Source organism: Lontra canadensis, unplaced genomic scaffold (genome assembly GCF_010015895.1).
Source record: "Lontra canadensis isolate GAN:19392208 unplaced genomic scaffold, GSC_riverotter_1.0 scaffold14, whole genome shotgun sequence".
Lineage (NCBI taxonomy): Eukaryota > Metazoa > Chordata > Mammalia > Carnivora > Mustelidae > Lontra > Lontra canadensis.
Genome location: NW_022631008.1, coordinates 18033883 through 18057071, shown reverse-complemented (window position 1 = coordinate 18057071; position 23189 = coordinate 18033883). Strand labels below are relative to the sequence as shown.

At 33.6% G+C, this 23189-nt stretch overlaps 1 protein-coding gene across 4 annotated transcripts in view; it reads left to right on the top strand.

Annotated features, from left to right (window-relative positions):
- ASCC3 (activating signal cointegrator 1 complex subunit 3) overlaps window positions 1–23189 on the top strand; it is a 340635-nt gene that overhangs the window by 130954 nt on the left and 186492 nt on the right. For all 4 annotated transcript variants that reach the window (XR_004382744.1, XM_032858205.1, XM_032858204.1 and 1 more), the window contains exons 11-13: window positions 45–209; window positions 10894–11070; window positions 13649–13720. Coding sequence is in view for 3 of the 4 variants with exons in the window: in XM_032858205.1 (XP_032714096.1) it covers window positions 45–209; window positions 10894–11070; window positions 13649–13720 (414 nt within the window). In the remaining variant the exon portion in view is untranslated. The remainder of the gene's footprint in view (window positions 1–44; window positions 210–10893; window positions 11071–13648; window positions 13721–23189) is intronic.

Here is a 23189-nt window from a genome sequence, read left to right as displayed (position 1 = left end):
AACTATGTGACTTTTTCTCTTCTTTAATTTATCTTATCTTACAGATGCTTGTGACCACCCCAGAAAAATGGGATGTAGTGACAAGAAAGAGTGTCGGAGATGTAGCTCTTTCCCAAATTGTAAAGCTCCTTATTCTTGATGAAGTTCATTTGCTGCATGAAGATAGAGGACCAGTCTTAGAAAGCATAGTGGCACGTACTTTACGGCAGGTAAGTGGAAGTTATTTTTAAGCTTGTTTTGGAGGGATGTTTTTAAGCTTAAATATAGCATTCAAAAATATTAATATGTATTATTCATGGGAATAAAGATAATTTTAGTATGGAGAAAACTTTAGGTATTTTATTTTCATATTGAAAGTACTCTTTCTTCCTTCCTTACAAGTCTTATTTTATTGAAGTCTCTAAAAATTAACCAAAGTAAATACAAGAAGACTTCTAAACCGTTGTTGCAAAGCCAAGTGTAATATTGTCTATGAAGTGTTAAAGATAGAACATAGGCAAATTTTAGTGATTTCCTCCATTTCTCTCCCTGCCTTCTACCCTCTGAAAAAATCTGAACATGATTTATAAATTTTCTGGTATACTAGATAAAATAAAATATAAATCACCTCGTATGCATAATCTTAATCATTATTTTTTTAAAAAAGACATGTGTGCATGGTCTCTAGTTCTGGAGCTTTGTGGCTATTCATAAATAGTCCAAACAAAGACTGGTAAATTTACCAGTGTATCATGATTATTTTCTGCCAGCCCCTCTTTTCATTAAGTAAAAAGATAAAGTGTCTCAGAATGCCCATGAATATTAAAAATGACATTTGTTGTTAGATTGTACCTGTATAGAAAATAAATAAAAACTAGTTGCATCATTTCTTTTATACTTCATATGCTAAACAGCTCTGATCCAGGTCTAGGTTTGGGAATTTAATATAAAAAATGGAGTGCAAAATTTTAACAAGTTAATATTGCATTTTAAAATGCCTTAAAATAGTGTGTTTTCATCTGGTAAATCCACCATAAAATTCCAGATGGTTAATAATTTAGCATATCAGGGATGCCTGGTTGGCTCAGTTGGTTGAGTGTCTGCCTTTGGCTCAGGTCATGTACCCAGGGTCCTGGGATGGAGTCCGGCATCAGGCTCCCTCCCTGCTCAGTGGGGAGCAAGCTTCTCCCTCTGCCTCTGCCCCTCCCTCAGCTCCTGAGCGCTTTCTCTGTCTCTATCTCTCTCAAATAAATAAACAAAACATTTTTTAAAAAATGATAATTTAGCTATATCAAACAAAACTCTCTTAGTACATTAAAGAAGACATAAGAGAGGATTTTTTCATAACCTTGAGGTAGAGAACCTCTAAGCAAAATTAAAAACTCCAAAGGTTGTAAAGGGAATATGTGGCCAGTAAAGACTCCTCCAAAAAGTTAAAAAAGAAGACAAAATAACAAATTATTTGTAGCAATACAATAAATGTCTTTTATATTTAATAGTTATTAGAAATTAATAAGAAATACAAACTTTAAAAATTTGGAAAAATCATTTCGCAGTAAAAATAAACATACTGAGCATTATAGAAAAGATGCTTAAAGGGACATGAGAGTTTTATCAGATTGACAAAAGTGAAAAAGAATGTAATTTGAAAGCACCCGCTAAAATCAACTCTGTGGGGGCACCTGGGTGGCTCAGTCGGTTAAATGCCTGCCTTCGGCTCAGGTCATGATCCTGGGGTCAGGTCAGGGTCCTGGGATCAAGCCCCGCATCAGGCTCTCTGCTCAGCATGGAGCCTGCTTCTCCCTCTCCCTCTGCCTGCTGCTCTGCCTACTTGTGCTCTTCTATCTCTCTGTCAAATAAACCCTGTGTTTTTACTTATAGGGAGCTAATGTATGGAAATAATAGCACAAAAATATAGATATAATAACACCAGTGTTCACTGTAGCTTTCTTGTTAATGCAAAATATGCTAGAAGCAACCGAGATATCCAACAAAAGATGAAGTGGTTTAATAAATTATATTCATACCATAAAATGCTGCATTACAGCCTTTAAAAAGAATGAGGTAAAGCTGTATGAACTGGACTTGAAAGATAGATTATATTCTCATTGAAATAGGAAGCTGTCCTCTATATATAGCACAATTTCATTTATGTAAAGAAAAAAATGTACAATATATTTATTTTCTCATTCATTAAACTAGTGAACGTATGCCAACCACATAGTTCTAGGTGCTATGGGTATAGTTAACAGAGTTCTTACTTATCTTTAGATTTTAGGTTTGGGTAGAGTAGGATGCATATTCACAGAAGAATGTGCTACAAATTATAAAGGTACTTTGGTAACAGAGATGGAATTCGACGGTTGTTTGGGACATGTTCATATTTTACCATATTAATTTCAAAAACATGTATACATATACACATAAACACACATACATAAAACACAAAAGGTTGAAATACTCAAAATGACAAAAATCAGATATTTTAGCTAATATCCAACGTAAGAATTTCAAGGATATAGGTAGTTGTGAGACACAGGTGAAGCATGGAGAAGCCTGGAACTGCTGTCACTGCTTTCCAGGTCCTTTCTTGCCATTTTGAATTGGCTCTGACCCAGATTTTACATAGGAGGTCTCAAAAAGAAGCATGCAGGGCATCATCTGCTCAAAGAGAGCTATTTTAATCATTAAATGTTTTATTTTATAGCATGATACTTATATAGCTTAGTGATGTTTTTCAGGGAGCCATGCCATAGGAATCCATACATTCTAGGATTATTTACGTTGAGCCGCCTAGAGAGACCACATCCATCAGCTAAAAACATTATAAAGATAAGCACTTTCCTATAACTAGAGTACATTTACCAGGAGGTCTGCAATTAGCAAGTTTACAAGGGGATTTGACTAGGACATCTTTGCCGAGTACCTCCAGTTAAGGGAGCAAATAGATTGCAGACCTGCTGCTAATACTTCTGTATATATGTACACAGATACATGTCATTATGTATTTCTCATATATATATTATATTTATATATGCAATATAAATTTATAAATATTTTGTTAACTCTTTATAAAGGTATAATTTTCCATATATAATCTATGTTATAAACCATATAAAGTTAAATATATATAAACTAAATATATAAAATGTATTACAGGTTTATTACATATGTAATACAATTATAGAAATGTATATCTTAATATACGATACAGGGATATAGTATATAATATATATAACATCTAAATATATAATATATGATAATATATTTATCATACACAGTGATATCTCTCATCACATAATGAAACTCCACTTTTGTGGTTTAGCACTATTATGCTCATAAACTTGACGGATTGCTCTTTGTTATCTGAAGAAAAACGTTTAAATTCCTTATCTGGACATTAAAGACTATTGTGATCTATTTGTCTAACTTTTAACTTCTACATATTCCTTAGCTGTAATAGGTTCCAGCCACACAAAACTATGCATTCCTTCTTCTCTATTTCCTTTCCAATAACATTGGCTCTTTTCCAGAGATGAAATTCATCTCACTGGAGACAGAATGTGTTATCAGTTATGAGATTAAAGGTTATAAATACAGAATTACATATCTTCATCACTCCACACATTCATCTGTTGAAAACCTGATATCCTTTTGATTCTGCCAAATATCACTTCTTATTTTAGGTGTTTCCTAGTACAAAATTCAAAATGAATTACACCTTTTCTGGATTCCCTCTCTGCTCCTTTACACAGTTTTAGCTCTTACCCCTATTGTCCTTATAATTTCACAACTTGCTATAATTAATTCTGTCTTCACTTTTATCCTTTACTAGATTTTAATACCCTTGATAGAAGGATGTATGTGATTCCTCTTATTTCTTAATATGCTATGACAAAGCGCATAACTCTAGTTATTAAAAAGCAAAGTTCCTGTTTTTATTTGTTCCTTTTAATTAGATGTTCCCGGTAGATGGCAGTGTTTTATATTGCACATCAACATTTGTAACTGGAAGTACCATTAGAAGCTATTCTAATACAGTGTTGGTTGTGTTCAGGTTCAGGTCTGTGAGTTGGTATTAGAGACCAAATTCACAACACACTTGGCATGACTGACAGGAATTTGGAAGAGAAAATTGTAATAAAGGCCAAATCTGTTGTATATAACAACACTGAACTAATACTAGTTGTATTCTTAACTGTAATAACTTCGATTTTATCTAGGGGCAAATATCATTAAAAACTTACTGCATAGTTTTGGGCTAATGATACAGAAGAAGCTGTAAAATATTAAAATTTGTATAGTTTTTGGGGTGCCTGGGTGGCTCAGTGGGTTAAGCCTCTGCCTTCAGCTGGGTCATGGTCTCAGGGTCCTGGGATCGAGCCCCGCATCGGGCCCCCTGCTCAACAGGGATCCTGCTTTTTCATCTCCCCATGCCTGCAGCTCTGCCTACTTGTACTATCTCTCCATCTCTCTGTCAAATAAATAAATAAAATCTTGAAAAAATTTTTTGTAGTTTTCAACAATTAATACATTTTAGTTAGATGTGTATAGTTTATAGAACTTTGAGATTTGGTTTAACATAAAGTTCCAAGTTAATCTCATTTAAAAGAAAGTAATTCACATATAGGCTATTATATATATTGAGAATAATAGGATTATACCTTTAGATAAAAAATAGAGTAGTTTTAAATTGGATTTTTCACAGAAAAATATCTGGTGTTTGCAGAGTATCATGTTTTTGACATGGAAATACTCTAAAAATATGTTCAGTAACTTTTATGTTGTAAATAATTATTTGATTTTTTAAAAGATGTTATTTATTTATTTGACAGAAATCACAAGCAGGCAGAGAGGCAGGCAGAGATAGAAAGGGGGAAGCAGGCTCCCTGCCAAGCAGAGAGCCCGATGTGGGGCTCGATCCCAGGACCCTGGGATCATGACCTGAGCCAAAGGCAGAGACTTTAACCCACTGAACCACCCAGGTACCCCTGTAAATAATTATTTTAAAGCCAAAAATTACTTTTATTTCCTTTCAAATCACCACCAGTACTACCTAGAACTAGTGTGTGTAATTAAAATCTTCATTCTAATCAGTATAAAAGATTCTCATCACAACATGTAAAGGAAGTTTCTTAAGTAATAGGTATATTCATTGTTTCCCCCATAGAGGGTTCTTTTGTTTTTAGTTGGGTTTGTTTGGGATTTTGCTGATATTCATGAGATTTTTTTAGTGAATGCAAATCCATGGTCAGATGTTGTATATGTATTTATACTCTAATTTTCATCTACCTCTATCATGTTTTAATCCTTTCTCCTTATGTTTTTGCAAACAGTCTCCGTATGTGTAGATCTCTGTCTTATTCATTGTATCCACATTGCCTAAAATTTAGGTCCTATGCCAGTGTTGATAGATGGCTAATTCTGAAAGTATTCATATTACTCACATTGAAGTGCTTTTCTTATACCCACTGAGTCTTTTAGACTGAGCTAACTTATCAAATGCCTTCTCAGAAACCTGCTATGAAGTTATTGATAGTAACCTCATAGGATCATAATGATATATTTTAATCACTAAGTGAGTAGAAATTTTGGGCCATTCCTTGGTTTTATCTTTCTGAGTATGTTACACTGTAATCAGAGAACGTGGCCTATATATTTTTTTCGGTTTTGGAACTTACTGAGTTTTTTGTGACTTAATAATATTTTTAATTGTTTCAAGGTTCCTGTAGCTATTTAATGTAAATTCCCATGTGTATTTTTCAGTATGGTGGGTAGAAAGTGCTCTTATGTGTCTATTAAATCAAGGTTGTGAATTACGACCCACAGAGTCAGACACGAGAGGATTCCCAACCTCTAAACTCAGCTCTGTTCACTGTCTCCTTTCATCATCTGCTTTCTGTTCAGCTTGTTACAATCCTCCTTTGCACTTACTTTTTCTTCTGTTTGAAGGTTTTTATCCCCTGATCATCCCTCATATTTCTTTTTTTTTTTTTTTTAAGAATGTATTTATTTTTTGACAGACAGAGATCACAAGCAGGCAGAGAGGCAGGCAGAGAGAAAGGAGGAAGAAATCTCCCCTCTGAGCAGAGAGCCTGACACGGGGCTCGATCCCAGGAACCTGGAATCATGACCCAAGCTGAAGGCAGAGGCTTTAACCCACTGAGCCACACAGGCGCCCCTATCCCTCATATTTCTTTAGCAAGGCTTTTATTCCTTATCCCGCCTAAAGTGGGACCCCTCCCATGCTACTTTTTATGCCATTACCCTGTTTTGTTTCACTCATGGCACTTAGCAATACTTGATAATGCCTAATTTGTTTATCAGTTTATGGTTGTCTCTCACTAAAATGTCAGCTCTTTGATTGTAAAGACTCTGTTATGTTTACTGCACACTGTTATGTTTATTGTTATTTCCTGGTCCATCCTTGCCCTCACTCCAAAATGCATTTAGTTATACAATTGAAATCTGTTGACCGACTAATGAAATGGCAAAATCTTCTCTGACCTTATTTAAAATGCTGTGCTTGCTCCTCTGTAAGGAGTATTTTTTTGTTTGTCTACTCCCTTTTCTGACTATCTGTTGTTATATATTTTATTATTGAATCCTTTCTAGTAATAATGAACATCAAATTGGAACATACTTTGTCCCCTTTTTATTGTGAAAGCAGGTTTATAAAATCCTCACTAAAAATGAATGAACAATGAATGAACAGTAATTTAACAAAATATGATTTCCAAGGCTTATTAAGTTGTTTTCTGGTTAATATCACTGAGAGGTAAAACTTTCTGAAGTATATTCAAAACCATATTTTGAAAATTCTCTTATCTTTTTTATTTTCTTATTTTTTATTTTCTTATTTTTTAATTTTCTTCTGTAAATTTAGGTAATTTATACATTTTTAAAAAATTTTTACAAATCCACTGATTTGTAAGTTTAAGGAACAAATGGAACTGTTTCTTTAACCAGTCTGTAACTCTGCCAGACAAATGTTTATGTTGATTCAGTACTTGATAAACTCCGTTTAGGACTTTTTGCCAGGGAGATTGTTTTTATATCCAGGCAAATACCTTTAATTTGAAAGGAATGTTGGTTTACAAGTTGTAGTTCTGATTCTCTCACAGAAGTGCTAAGAATCTTCTAAGGAGCTGTACATATATCATAGGTGATGTTTTGTTTACTCTTCAGATAGGCCCAGATATAACCTCTAAACTCATCTCTAAATTTACAGAAAGAGTTTGGAAGTTACAGGGCCACAATTTCTCTTATAAGAAACATTTGTGTTGGGGAGTATACCCAGGCATTTGGATTTTTCCCAGCCTGTATGTACATTGTATTACAACACGCAGGGAGAAATCTGGCCTTGGGAATTGCTCAATTAGGTGCAGTAAACTGAGAATACCAGCATGATGCAAACAGGTTTTGACCAAAGAAGAAACATAGGAAACTGAAGAAATAATTAAAATATTTACCCAAATGTCCTTCCATAAACCCCCTTATTTTACTTACGATAACAAGAGAGAATGACATATACCTACATTTTAAAAAATAATGATAAGGTTAAATCTTTTTATATGCATTCTCTCATTGGTCTATTAACTTGCCAAATTCATTCTAAATCATGTGTACTTTTTCAAATCACATCAGAGGTTTTCAAACCTCAGGTAAGAAACCAGTTTTCTAAATCAGACTTCTATTTAGAAGGGAGGTATACGGGGTGCTTGGGTGGCTCAGTGGGTTAAGCCTCTGCCTTTGGCTCAGGTTATGATCCCAGGGTCCTGGGATTGAGCCCCCACATCAGGCTCTCTGCTCAGTGGGGAGCCTGCCTCCCCACCCCACCGCCTGCCTCTCTGCCTACTCTGACCTCCATCTGTCAAATAAATAAATAAAATCTTTAAAAAATAATAATAATTTTTTTAAAATTTTAATAATTTTTTTAAAAATTTTAAAAAATAAATAAATAAAATCTTTTTTAAAAAGGGAAGTATACAAAATATTAAAGCAGAAGAGATACAAAAACACAGACAGAAAGATTATTATTAAGGACATAGGCTGCAGAATGCTACCCAGTATTTCTCCAGAACCCCTAGGGCTTAGGGATGAATGGTCCTTTACTGTATCATAGTAATGATATAAATTATTCCCCTTAGGAACATTTTGTATCCTAATTCAAAATGGGAAGTTTGAATGTGATTGAAATGATTCTTTCTTTTGGCAGATACTAACATCCTGTATTGCTAACGTCGAGAACTTGAATAATGTAATTAATATGGTAAAGTGATCAAACATGTAGAATTGCATATCCTATGAATAGGTAAATCTCAGGTCTCCATGCAACATTTTCTCAAAGCAGAAATTGAACACATCAGAGGCTTTATAAAATACAATAGAAATTTAGAAATAACTTTTATATGATAAAATGATATATGTACATCTATGTAGATGTATATGCACACATACATACATACAATACATGCATGCATGCATACATTCTACACTTTTATGCCTATTAAAATGAAGACTGAAAACTTAACCAACTGAAAGATTAATCTCCTGCCATTTAGAGGTCAGTAAGTGATCATGGAAGGAAAGGAGAGGAGAGAGGGACAGCACTCTTATATACCTAGAATTATAATGCAGAGTAAGAATTATACTCTAAAATGAAACAGGAATGGAGGGACCATAAATAAGTTAATTATTAAATGTTAAATGTTAGACAGTTTTAAATAGAATATTCTAACAAAAACAAATGGAAAAAATAATAAAGCTGAAAATATTAAATTAATTATGAAAAACAATAATTTTTTTTTAAAAACTGAAGTAGTTTTTTTAAAAAACTGAGTAAAATAAAGAAACCTCACAAGTCTAATCACAAGTAGAAAACCATTGAATCAACAAAATTAGAAATGATAAAGACCTTTTACAGAATGTTTAGAAACTTAACAGGATGACAGTACTATAAACTGTCATGAGTTAGACCTGAAAACATAATTGAGAGAGAGAACTGGACATTGCTGAGTGCTTATGAGCAGCTAAATGGACAAACTCCTCTTTCACGGTCATTTCTGCGTTTCTTTCTTTTTTTTTTTTTTATGTTCAGTTAGCCACTGTATAGTACATAATTAGTCCTGATGCAATGTTCAGTGATTCAGTAGTTAAGTATAACACCCAGTGCTCATCACAGCACGTGCTCTCCTCAGTACCCATCACCCTGTTCCCCCTCCCCCCATTTCTAACCAGATGTTCTGTCCCCTCCCTCCTCCAGTTCATACCACCAGTTCTTTTGTAAGTGCGGTACCTTAAACTCACCATCCTTTCTGGCCTCCCTCCCTGTCTGTTCTCTGGGATTAGAACCATTACCTGCACTCAGCATGCCTTCCCTGATTTACCTGGGTTTAATCAGTGATCTCTCTCCATTATTCTCACAGTTTTTAGAAAGTGCTGCTATTAATAGGACACATCATAATGTTTGTTGTCATTATTACGCATAGACTCTAAGCTCCTGCTCTGTTGGCACCGTGCCTGCCATTAAGAGCTTAGCAGATAGTTGGTGACCAAATTAAGTCAGTGTTACCAGCAGTGCTCAGAAACAAAATGAGAGTATTACACTACACCAATGAACACAAAATGTGGCTCAATACATTTTTTGAGTAGTTTGTAATTTTTTCCAAAGTTTTGGCTGTTATTCCCTGCAATCAAACTTTCTGTTATGAATATAAAATTATTTTAATATAAGGTGCTTAACAATAATTTGTTAAGCCAATTTGAAAACTTTTCCTGTGTGATGATAGAATAATTAGTTGTATTTGTTTCTCAGAAATTCATCTGTTTTACTGATATGCTCAACTATATGTTGCTATGATATAGCAAAAGGAATACTATATAAAAGGTGAAGAATTATGGACTAAGTAAGCAATCTATAATTAGGGAAGGAAAATGCTGATTTTATAAATGAGTCTTCAAGAATTTTTTTAAAAGGCCCATGGAGAAATACGTGAGTTCCTGAGTAAGTTAGGCATCTGACTTTTGATTTCTGCTCAGGTCATGATCTCCAGGTTGTGAGATGGAGCCTTGCATAGTGCTCCATGGTAGGCATGGAGCCTGCTTAAGATTCTCTCTCTCCCTTTGCCTCTGCCCCTCCCCACCTCTAAAGTAAATAAATAATTAATTAAAAAATAAATTTTTAAATTGTTCTTGGAAATATTTTTTTGAAGATTTTATTTATTCATCTGACAGAGAGAGATACAGCGAAAGAGGGAACACAAGCAGGGGAGTGGGAAAGGGAGAAGCAGGATTCCCACCGAGCAGATAGCCTGATGTGGGGCTCAATTCCAGGACCCTGGGAACGTGACCTGAGCCGAAGGTAGACACTTAACGACTGAGCCACCAAGGCACCCCGGAAATAATTTTTCATTGAATGTATTGTAACACATAGTTTCCAATGTTTCTGTCATGCAGTTGTCATGCATTTTAAATTTAAATTTGTAAAACACTAGAAATATTTTACTTTACTTATTTTGGACTTTTATGTGTTTAGTTTTTAGCACCTGAAATTATAAATTGGTAAAATTTGGACTAAAATCTAAGCCATGTATGTCACTTACCTTGTTATATTTTTAGGAAAAAAAAAAAAAAGCCATTTAACTAATAGGATTTTCCAGTTGAGAAAATCTACTAAAATCACATTTTTAATTAGATTATTCCTGATGCCAGATTTATTCTTTCATTTTATCTTCCTTTTAGACTATGTGTTGTGTTTAAACTGTGTTTAGACTATGTGTTGTTGGGGGTGAGGGGAGTCCTGTTTTGTTGTAAATGTTTCATACTCTATATTTATTAAAACTTATTTCAAACTCTGTAAAAATCCAAATGGTTTGAATTTACATCAGATATTAAATAATATAACCCATGTAGGTGGAATCCACACAGAGTATGATAAGGATTCTTGGGCTCTCTGCGACCTTACCCAACTACTTGGATGTTGCTACATTTTTACACGTTAATCCCTGTATTGGACTTTTCTACTTTGATGGCCGTTTTCGACCAGTTCCTCTTGGACAGACATTTCTGGGAGTTAAAAGTGCAAATAAGGTAAATATTTTTTTGATAATTTACTTTTCTAAAACTGTTTTTGTTGATGTATTGTTTAATATTTAATGTATTTGGGATTTCTCCAAAAGACCTAATCTGTAGGATTACAAATTGAATGTTTTAGACAAAGTTAAGCACACTTCCTTAACTAGATATAGTAGAAAAATTCCTTCCAAAAGTTGCTTGTAGTTTGCATTGCTATCATCAATGTAGATTTTGTATTCTTAGCTGAGAATACAAGTTATATATAAAGTTATATGTTTCAAAAAGTCATTTTGATATGATTAAAGGCTGGTATAAAATAATAAAAGACTCTCATTAAACCAATAATATGCATTTTGATACGATATCCATCTAAAATAAATAGTACGTTTTATGCAATTGAAAAATAATTCCTAGTAGCAACTATTAATGGAGGTGTTCTATTTCACTTGTAAATATTTTGAATTACCATATTAACTATATATATGTAGCATATGTTAAATTCTTTATAGTGCTTTTAAAAGTTTGTTTATAGTATTACTGTGTACCATTTACACTATTAGGGTGCTTATTTTAGACTTTTATAATATTGTGAAAGAATATTTTACCTAGCTCAAAATTTATGCATTTAATATTCTGTTTAATGACACTTTTTTTTTCTGTAGAAGAAATAGGTTTAAGAGAAGATTCATACGCCTTATGATCTCTTCATAAAAGAAAATAAGATGGATTCATGTGTTACTATGTCAGCCTTGGTCTTTAATGTTTGCATTACTTGTCTGAAGAGAATTTTATTAGTAAAGTACGATCATTTTACCGTACACTATTACAAATAAAATACTCAGCTAGGAAATACCGGAAGTGACTGTGTCACTACAACAGTGTCTATGCTCCATCTACATTGCATCAAAGTAAGGTTATCTATATAGCTGTAGAGAGCTGTTTCAGACCTATGGACAAAAGGATAGTTCATGATATGATAATAGTTCTACTGTACATATTTTATCATTAATTGTTTCAAGTGCTTTTCAGTATCACTTTTTTTTTTCTTGATATATATTTGATTTTTTAGTACATTTTAATGTACCATTAGGTCAGGTGTAGAGCTGGTTTTTTAGCTTTAGATTGTTCTTTCAGCTTTATAATTTAAGTGATAGCAGGTGCTTATCACAGAAAGATACTATACAGAGAAGAAAAATTTTTCAGATGCTTTTCAACCATTTTAAACATTTTTTTAATTCTATCCTACAAAGTGGTAAATTACTTAAAGCTAATGAAATTCAAAGTATTTGTACCATAATATGTCAAAATTATAATCATAAAAAGAATGGCATCTGGTGGTTAAACCATCATAATTATTTTGAAAGTTTAGAAGTTTGACCATATTAGAAAGACACTTTTACATATCTTACATACTGTAAATAGTAAATTAATTATATGTACTAATTATAGATACAGATCTTTTTGTTGTACTAAAAGGTATTATTTTTACACTCAGTGAAATATACAATTGGTGACCATTAAGAATTTCCCCATGGTGTTGTTTAATATATTTACTAACCAGATATTAATTTGTCATCTTGTATAAAAGGAAGTCCTGGTAGGTTTCTGAGAGTTTCATTCAGAAACACGTGATATGATTCAGTTATCATGGAAGAACATAGGAAGATTATGTGCCTGACACCTCTAATCTGAAATAATGGCTTTGGCTGGCACTCAGACTGCACTGAAAAAATGATTGTGAACAGAAGTTGGTTTTGAATCATTAATGGGGAGTAAATTATCTTCTGATTCTCTCATTTTACTTAGTCACCACAAATCATAAGAGGAACAGAATGATAAAACGTTTGCTTTATTAAAGCAAATAATCTAAATCATAGTCATTTCAGATGTGTATGACATTTTCATCCCCTCTACACTCTTAACAAATGTTAAATAGGGAGATATAGGCTGGATTACATGCCTGCTCCTTTGGATTAACTATCTTACCTTTTTGGTTGGAAGTTTTCCTCATCATTAGGGAAAATGAGACCCTTTCCTAACTCATAAATTGATATTAAATTTTCATTTAATCTGAGAAATGTTTCTGTAGAAAAATATCTACCCCCTCCATATATATTACAGAAACAGTATGTTTCCTTCGATTTCAGCTTTATATACCATGGCATTCTACTAGTAGTGTTCTGGCGATTTTGAGAATTCCAGAGGAAAGCTCTATAATTTACAGAATGAAATAGAAGAAAAACAGCCTGAAGAGTGGGCTTTCCTGGGGAAAGCAGAGAAAAGAACTTTAAAATTATTCTAAAATACCTACAACTAATATATTATCCTTAAAATTGTCTTTTAAAAACTTGGCATACTTAGAAAGTTAGTACTCTGCAAGTATTATATGAGGTATTTTATTTGTACTTTTAAACTATATTGTGTTTATTTCTTATTAGGTTGTTACATGCTACATGTTTATATTGCATTTGTTGCTTCTGCATTCTAGTTAATCTGAAAGGGAAAAAATGCCTTAAAATCTGTAGTTTTTTTGGTAGTTAGAAAGTTTATAACTGCTTCATTTTATATTATTTGTGTTTTAAAAAAACTTAAGGTACAGCAATTGAATAATATGGACGAAGTATGCTATGAAAATGTTTTGAAGCAAGTAAAGGCTGGGCACCAGGTACAGTTACTTTCTTTTATCCTGTTTTTAGAGAATACTAAGTGCTTAACATTATTAATTTTTATGCTTTTAAAATTTTTCTTGAATTCTGAGATAATGACTGAGTTTTTAGTTCTTAATAATTTTTTGGTTCAGGGTTAGCCATGTAAGTCATAGAATATTAATAGATATCATCCCAATATTGATAGGTCATGCTATCTTGTTTGCCAATTTATTCAGTAGATAAGACAGAAAAGAATTTCATCCTTTACACTTCTTGTTTTTTTTTTAATCTTTTTAAAAAGCACCAATCTTTTTCATGCCTCAAAAGTTTAATTTATATTTTTATGCAATGTAAAAATTTTAAATGTATTATTCTTACTATTTTCATGAAGTAGTATCAACTGAAATATATATAATGTTTTTACATTGTCTTATTGTGCATGGAAGCTAAGCACTTTTACTTTTAAACTCCATTGTTCAAAATGCTCGAATTAAGATTGTTAGAGAAAAAGTGGAATGATAATAATTGCTTACATAAAACTTAGTCATTGCCCAATTGTATATGGGTCTTTGGATCATTTTATTTTATTATAGAATTTTTTTCTGTTATTAACCTTTTATGGCACATAAAATTAAATGCTTTCTGGTCCTTTGGTTTTTAAATTTGTTTAAAGAGCAGTGAAATCCTTTTTTTCCAGACTAAATCTTGTTTCAAGCCCCAGTATATAAACAAATCAAAGATGAATTAAACTCGAAGGCATGGAACACTGCCCACTGAGAATCTTTGATGCATTGTGCCCCTTTAAGAAATAGTTTTAAAGTCAAGTTTCTAACTAGTCTCAAGAAAATATCCTTAGGTTTAAGAATAACTTTTAGGGAAAAGACATCATAATTAAATTATACAATATTAGTGACTTACCTTTCCTAATGATTAGTAAATGTCTGAAACTGCTAGAGTTATATTTATTTTCATTGAATTCTGTACTAGCCAATGAGGCAGGTACTATTGTCATCATCTGACAGATGAAGAAAATGAGGAGTTGTACAAAATAAAGTAACATGTTTCCATCATTTTACTAGTCCAGTTGTAAATTCAGTCCATATGAGTATGGAGTCTCCACTAACCATTGTGTCATTATCACTCTCTGTGGCTTTATTTTATATCAGTGTATTTTTTTGATTCTCATTAGGAAACTGCTTTATGAATTGCATTATTTATTATGTACAAATAATGAAATGGTAAAGGCCAGTATTCTCTCTTTAATCAAAAATATTTCCAAACTCCAACTACTTATTCTTAGTCAGGAGCCAGGACACTTCTTGTAATGGGCCACAAAGTAAGTAATTTGGTCTTTGCGGGCTTGATGTTTTTTGTTGTAGCTACTCAGTTGTGCTATTGTAGCATGAAAGCAGCTAGGGAGAGTATATGAACAATTGGGCACAGCTGTGTTTCAATAAAACTTTATTTACAAAAACAAGCAGCAACTGCATGTGGCTTGTTTTCCAACCTTTGTTCTAGATTTCCTCACAAAATTTATTTGTAGTGAATGTCTGATGATCCTAAAATGTTATCTAGGGAAACTTTTGACAGCATTTCAATGAAAATCCTAAAAGAGAGAAATATCCTGTATAGCCACCAGTATTTATGCCTTCTTTATAAAAGTACGGGACAAATTTGTACTACAGAAAACTTAAGCTGTATTATTAGCTAAGGAATGTAGCTGTGGAATCCATAACATCTGTTTGTATATACTATATTAAAAATATTAAATAAATATTTAAATGTTTTCTCCATTAAATAAAAAAAAAAATAGTTACTCTTTTTTAGAGCAGTTTTGGGTTCACAGCAAAATTGAATGGAAAGTAGAGCGCGTCCTCATACAATGGCTGCCCCCACATGTGCACAGCTTCCCCCAACTGTCAACATTCTGCACAAGAGTAGTACATTTATTTCAGTCAGGGAACCTATATTGACACGTCGGTATCACCTGTGGTGTCCATAGTCTACCTTAGGATCCGCTCTTGATGTTCATCCTATAGGTTTGGACAAATGTATAATGATATGCTTCCCCCATTATAGTGTTGTACAGAATAATTTCATTGTCCTAAAAACCCTCTGTGTTCAGCCTATTCATCATTCCTCCCCATTTACCGCTGGAAACCATTGACCTTTTAAGTCTTTTTAATCTTTCTGTAGTTTTGCCTTTTCTAGAATGTCATACGGTTTGTAGCCTTTTTAGACTGACTTTTTTCACAATACCTACTTGAGGTTTTTCCGTGTCTTTTCGTGACTTCATAACTTACTCTTTTTAGTACTGAATAATACTCTGCTGTCTGGATATACTATTATTTATTTACATACTGAATGATACCTTGATTGCTGCCAAGTTTTGGCACTTATGAATAAAGCTGCTGTAAATGTCTATGTACAGGTTCTGTGTGGACTTAGGTTTATGGCTTCTTTGGATAAATAACAAGGAGTGTGGTTGATGGATCATATGGTGAGAGTATGTTGAGTTTTATAAGAAACTGCCATACTATCTTCCAAACTTGTATAGCATTTGGCATCCCCACCATCAATGAATAAGAATTCCTGTTGCTCCATAGCCTCACTAGCATTTGGTGATGTCAGTATTTTGGCCATCTGAGAGGTGTGTATTAGTATCTCGTTCTTGTAATTTGCATTTCCCTAATAACAAGTAACGTTGAACATTTTCATATGCTTATTTTCCATCTGTCTATAATCTTTGCTGAAGTGTCTGCTTAGGTCTCTGGCCATTTTAAAATCAGGTTATTCATTTTCTTATTGTTCAGTTTTCAGAGTTCTTTGTATACATTGGATAAAAGTCTTTTATCACATGTGTCTTTTGTAAGTATTTTCTCCCATTCTGTGACTTGGCTTCTCATTTTTTCATCAGTGTCTTTTACAGAGCGGTTTTTAAGTTTAGTGCAATCCAGCTCATCAGTTATCTCATGGATCATGCCTTTGGTGGTATATCAAAAAAAGTCATCACCATACCTAAAGTCACCCAGATTTTCACCTAAGTTATCTTCTAGGAGTTTTATAGTTTCATATTTATATTGAGACCTATGATTGGTTTTGAGTTAAATTCTGGGAAGAGTATAATGTCCACGTCTAGATTTATTTATTTCTGCATGTGGACGTCCAGTTGTTCCAGCACCATTTGTTGAGAAAACTATCTTTGCTCCATTTTATCACCTTTGCTCATTTCTCAAAGATTATCTGGTTGTATTTATGGCTTATTTCAGGGTTCCTTACTCTTTTCCATTTGTTTAGCTATTCTTTAGCCTATACTAGAGCGTTTTGATTACTGTATCTATATAGTGAAGTCAGGTAGTACTGTCCCTCCAACTTTGTTCTTCAACATTGTGTTGGCTATTCTGTGTCTCTATTTAAGTATGAACTGTGAGCAAACGTTCTTTTTTTCCATAATTTTTAATTGTGATGGGATTTCTTCTGTCACTGGAGAATTTTTTTCTAATTTATGATAAATTTCATTATAAATGCTAACCTTTAAAAGTTTTTTATCTCTTTTAAGATAATGGAAATTAAATTGTAAGTGCTTTGCTATGTATGGAACATATAGATAAGTTATATTTGACTCTAGTCAGGAAAACACTTACTACTCCTTTTGTAATTGAATAACCTTGAAAGTGTTATAAAAATATTTAAAACAACCTCTGCCTCTGCCTGCCATTCTGTCTGCCTGTGCTCGCTCTCTCTCCCTCTCTCTGACAAATAAATAAAATCTTTAAAAAAAAAAAAAATTTAAAACACCAGTGGTGGGAATGTTAGTGTTGCTTCTAGAATTAAAAAAAAAAATTAAGACAGTCATTTTTCTTCCAGTTGTAGTTAGCACTTAATAACCAGATAAGTAGATATTTGTTTCATTACTTTGGAATACAAGATTGCTTCTAATAGAAATAAATCGCCTTTTTTAGGATTAAAAAAGGTGTTTTCATGAATTTTTTCTGGGTGAGACTGATAAATACATATATCCATGTATAAACATACATATAAATGTACATATTTATAAATACTAATAAAAGTAAATGGCTTAATAATGTCATTATTGCCAGGACTGTAACTATTTTGGAGCCTTAGGAACTACAGGTCCCTCATCTTTGTAACACTATTTGCCTTTATCATGCTGTTTATAATTGTTCTTTAAGTATATTTGTTATATTGCTCCCACCATTTTTTTCCATTACATTACAAAACCTTACATTATAATATGTAATATTTCTTTAAAAAATAAAATGCACCCTATTCCTAAATGCACCCTATTCCTAAATGTTGGAGAGAATAATAGTTGTATCTTCCATTGTAAGTAAGTAAAAATCCAACGAAATATTGTAACTTAAAGGATCCTAGGAAGATTATTTCCTCTTCCTCTTCTAGCATAGTTCTTTCACTGTTACAGAGACTAACATGTCCCTGTAGGAATCGTGATTCATAAAGTGCTGGCTGAGGGAGGTTTGGTCAGTATAGACGAGATCTTACCGCCATTCCTTTCATTCTTAGTGTGAAGTTGTTTAGTACATTACTTTCAGAAAGAAAACTGCCAGAGGGCAGGCACTTGCAGCTATAAATTCTAAAAGGACAAGTTGGGATGGAGGGCTGGGTTCACAACACTGATTTCTGTTTAGAAGGGACAGACTTGGATGGGATACCCCAGAGAAGGTTTCGTGCTGCTCCACAGGATGAGGAACCTTGCAATAGAGAGTGAGCAAAGCTGAGGCAGAAGTTGGTTACAAGCATGACCTCCCTAATGTTTGTGTGCATGTCATGGCATCCACAATTGCCAGCCTTTGACAGACATGGCCTCCAAGCTCTCTTCCCCTGTCTGGCTAAAATGCACTGGGGGTGATTGTGTAGAGTATGATTGCAATTTGAGAGCCCATGGAAACACTTAGGCATCAGGATTTGTGTCCAGATCTGTGACTTTTTCCAGACAAGAATTAGAGCAGGACAATTATGGCCCTTCTCGGGCTGGTCAGGCTCCTTATGAAGCCAAACTTGGACTGCAAGTCTCATAATTTCTATTTTTGATTAGTGATGATGTTTATATTCTATAATAGACCTAACTGTAGAAATTCCTTAAGTTCTGTAGAAATACCCATGCATTTCTTTTACTTTTTTTAATTATAAAAATAAAATAACAACACTAAGGAAAATTTTTATAGTTCCACTGTTATTTTATCATTTTAACATTAGTATTGTAATTTTTATATACATCCCACTACTCACTTTTTATCGAATTGCACATGTAGCTTTTAATTTTGTTCACTGAAACTTTATTATTAGTTATAATCCATTACTAGATTATACTGTATATACAGTTTTATATTCACTGTTTTCTTTAATGAATACTGAACAGTTTTCATTGTTTCTGCATGGTTCTAACAGCTTTAATGTCTGGAAAAAGAGGGAGTTTTGATTCAGTTTGTAAGTTTCAGATACCATGTGAGTCTCTTTGGACTTTTAATCTTCCCAAACATTCTGATATAAGCATTATGGTCTCCTTTTGTTAAAGAGAAAGTGAAACTACAACATATTAAGCCCCTTCCCGAGCTAGTACATACAGCTAGTAAAGGTTTGCGCCAGGACTGAAACACAAGTTTCTGTGTTGATAAAGCCCACGGCATCTTCAGAACTTTACGCTGCTCCTTTGCTGTTAAGCTGACGTTAGCTCTTCCTCTCTTACTGGTTATTCCTACATTAGCGAGTGTTTTCAGTGTTTGCAATTTTCTGTTATTAAAAATAGTGCTACTGTAGTGACCATCTTTCTGCCTGTTATTTTTTCTGTTGAAACATTTACTCGGGATAAATTTCCTGAAATGGAATTATGGCACAATGGCCACATTTTATGGGCTTGCCGCATGATCCTATGATACATTCTGAATGGATTATATCATTTTGTGGTCATAGCAGACCTATGTAGGATTTTAGAAACTTAATGCCATGTTTTTCTGAAAAGTTTATCAGTGTAATGTGATGTAAGATTATAATATAATGTGTTTGCTATTTTAAATTTGTTTCATAATTTTAAAGCATATAAGAAAATGGTATCATTCCAGTGAACTTTTTTCTTTATTAGCAGCTATTACTTTTAAATCATGGTTACAAAAACAATTTTGCATACCATATTGTTCATGCTTTCCATTGGGTGTACACCCACTTTCAATTAGAAAAACGTATTCTTCCCTGTGATTTTGCTTCATGACTGTGACCGTGTGGTCTTTGACCTCCATAATTGTATTTTTTTTTTTTTTAAGAGAGGGAGAGATAGAAATGAAAGGGAGGATAGAGGGAGAGGGAGAAAGAGAATCATAGGCAGACTCCATGCCCATTCCAGAGCCCAGTTTGGGGCTCCATCTCACAACCTTGAGATCTTGACGTGAACTGAAATCAAGAGTTGGGTGCTTAACTGACTGAGCCACCCAGACACCCCTGTATTTGCATTTTTAAAATGTAGCTTAAGTATAATTAAGGTGCCTGCAGGGCTTAGTTGGTTAAGTGACTGCCTTCGGCTCAGGTCATGATCCCAGAGTCCTGGGATCAAGTCCCTCATCTGGCTCCCAGCTCCATGGGGAGTCTGCTTCTCCCTCTGACCTTCTCTCTTATGTTCTCTCTCTCTGTCTCACTTTCTCTGTCTCAAATAAATAAAATCTTTAAAATATATATATAATTAATATAAAAGAGATTGAGGGGAAGAAAAGAATTTGAACAAATTGGAAGGGGAGGTGAACCATGAGAGACTATGGACTCTGAAAAACAATCTGAGGGATTTGAAGGGGCGGGGGGTGGGAGGTTGGGGGAACCAGGTGGTGGGTATTGGAGTGGGCACAGATTGCATGGCGCACTGGGTGTGGTGCAAAAACAATGAATACTGTTATGCTGAAAATAAATTAAAAAAATTAAAAAAATTTAACTTGTGGACATACCAAAGAGCAAAATTAGGGGGAATAAATCACTACTAATTCTCCCATCCAGAGTTCTTGCTGGTGTGTGTCCTTTCATGTTCTTTTTTTTTTTTTTAAATGCATTTTATCCTTTAACTTCCTTTTTTTCTCAGTCAACTTCTTTCGTTTCTCTATTATATTTTGTCTATCCAAAAATATGACAGAACCTTAAATAGAAATAATAGCATTAAAGTATAAATAAACACTTACATCAAAGATGTCCTATTTAAAAATTTAACCAGTGTGTTCTATGTAATATTGTCCTTTTAGGTTTTGTGCTCCAGTAGGACAGGTCCTACAAAATAAGATCGGGTTACAAGAAAATATTGTTCATTAAGTTCCTAGTGTAGTGTATCTTATGTATGGGGTCTCTGTGGTAACTACAATTTGATTGTGACAAATGGCCTCATCTTCAAAGATTTAGCATCTTTAGTGAGATAAGGATGATGGGAAATATGAAATGCATCAAGACTATGACTTACTGGTTGATATTTGCTTCTGATTTCGCTAGTATTAACAAATGCCTAGGCCAGCACCTTCAGATTATAAGTACTGAGTTGTCAAGGCAGTCTTATGTTAATATAATCATCTCAAGAGCTCTTTCGCAACATAATTTGAAAGCAGAGCTCCATCTTTTCATTTCTTTATTACCTATATTATGTGTGTAATTTTGGGAAAGTCGCCCAAAACTAAAATCTTTTCCTGTTTCAGTCTTTTCAAAGGGATCATTCTAAGTCTTCTAGTTGCAAGTTGTTCTGCCAAGTATGATTTGGCCTATAAATTCATTTAACTTAATGTGTGGCAGCTTCTACTGTGGTCTTTGTAGTATGTCCAGAACTGAATATGCAAGGAAGATACTTAGAAAGGAAGGCTATTATACATTTTGATTTTGGAAGCTGAGGTAGATACCTATTTCAACGAGGCTAACAATCTTTGAATTAATCCACCACACAAGAATTCCTACTTCACAGTTCTCCTTGATTACTGAGGCTTATGTGGAAGTTTGTTTTCAGGGGCTTAGGACTACCCCCCCGCCCAGCCTTGCTGGAATATTTTTTCCCTTTTTTCTCTCCTTAGAGACATACCTTCAGTAAGGTCTGGTCCTCTACTTTTATTAGAAGTTTACCAAAGAACTTCCCAATAGATTAAAGTTTCTGAGTTGTGTTTTTTCCCCCTCAAAATTGAAGTTGACTATAATGTTAACTCAGTTACTGTCTGTCTTCACATAAGGTTCCAAGTAATAAATGTCAACAAATGAATTTGTATCCATCTGTCAGAAAATGAAAAGTATATAATTCAACAGTCTTTTCACCTTATTATCTCAAAAACTGTCACCCAAATTAACTCTTCATTTATGCTATTCTGCCTGGTCAGGTGACTGAAAGATCTAACTGGTAAATGCTTCATTCTGGAGACTCTTTAAATGTTTTGTTTTACAGCAAATTACATATGTGTTTGTGTGTATATATGTGTAGAGAGACAGACCTTTGCTTACAGAATTCAGTTATCATTATAACTGTGTTAGTGCTTTGCTATTAAATAGCCAACTACATATTCAGTAAATGTGCTTTTCCTTGTTATTAAGGGAACGTAAGTTATTTCTTATGGGGCTGTGGACCTAACGAACTTCAGCTTTATTTTGTTGCCTTTCAATATATCTTAGCAGTTTATATACAGTAGTTAGAAACTGTAAGTGAATGTATTCTACTCGAAGAAAATCAATTAAATTTCCCCCACTACTATCTCATGCACCTTTTCCCTGCCAGCTAGTTAAAAAATCCTTCCAGTGACTATTCCTTGATTTTGTTTGTTTTCTTGCCTTGAAGTTGTTTAGTATTTTGGATTTTCTCCCTAACTGTGGCTTCCCTAAATACTTTAATCAGAGCAGCTACTGTTCAGACCATTATTAATAAGACTGACATAAGTGTCCTTTCAAAAAAATGAAAAATATAGCTCTCAAGCAAGTGAATAGTTCTTATGATAAAAGTTAACACTTTCCTTCTAAATACACAAATGAATTTCTTCTGTTTCTCTCCACTTAGATTAGAATAAAGCAAATTTCATGTTCAAAAGACATGCTGACAGTCTCTGCTCATACTATTCCATGGGCTTCAGTATACTAATCATCGAAACTTACTGTGCTCGTGTACTTAATAGATTTTATGTGCAGCTTTGCCTTCCAAGTATTAAAAACAGTAGGAGGCAGTTGTGTTCCACTCAAGCATGTGTGATGACAGATGGAGAAAATCTTTTCATGTTGACTTTTCAACAGTCATACTCTGCAAGACTTCAAGTCTTCTTGGCTATTGGGAAATTAAAAGTTGGCGATTCAGCCTTTAATTTTGATCCATCTGCTCAAACTAATGAGACGTCTCATTTGTAAGCTTCTCTTTGTGTTACCAAATGCAAGTACAGCTTTATCATTCCTGTTAATAATTCCCCTCCTCCTGTGTAACTTGCAGAATGGGAAAATAATTGATGCCTTAACCCTACTGAGATT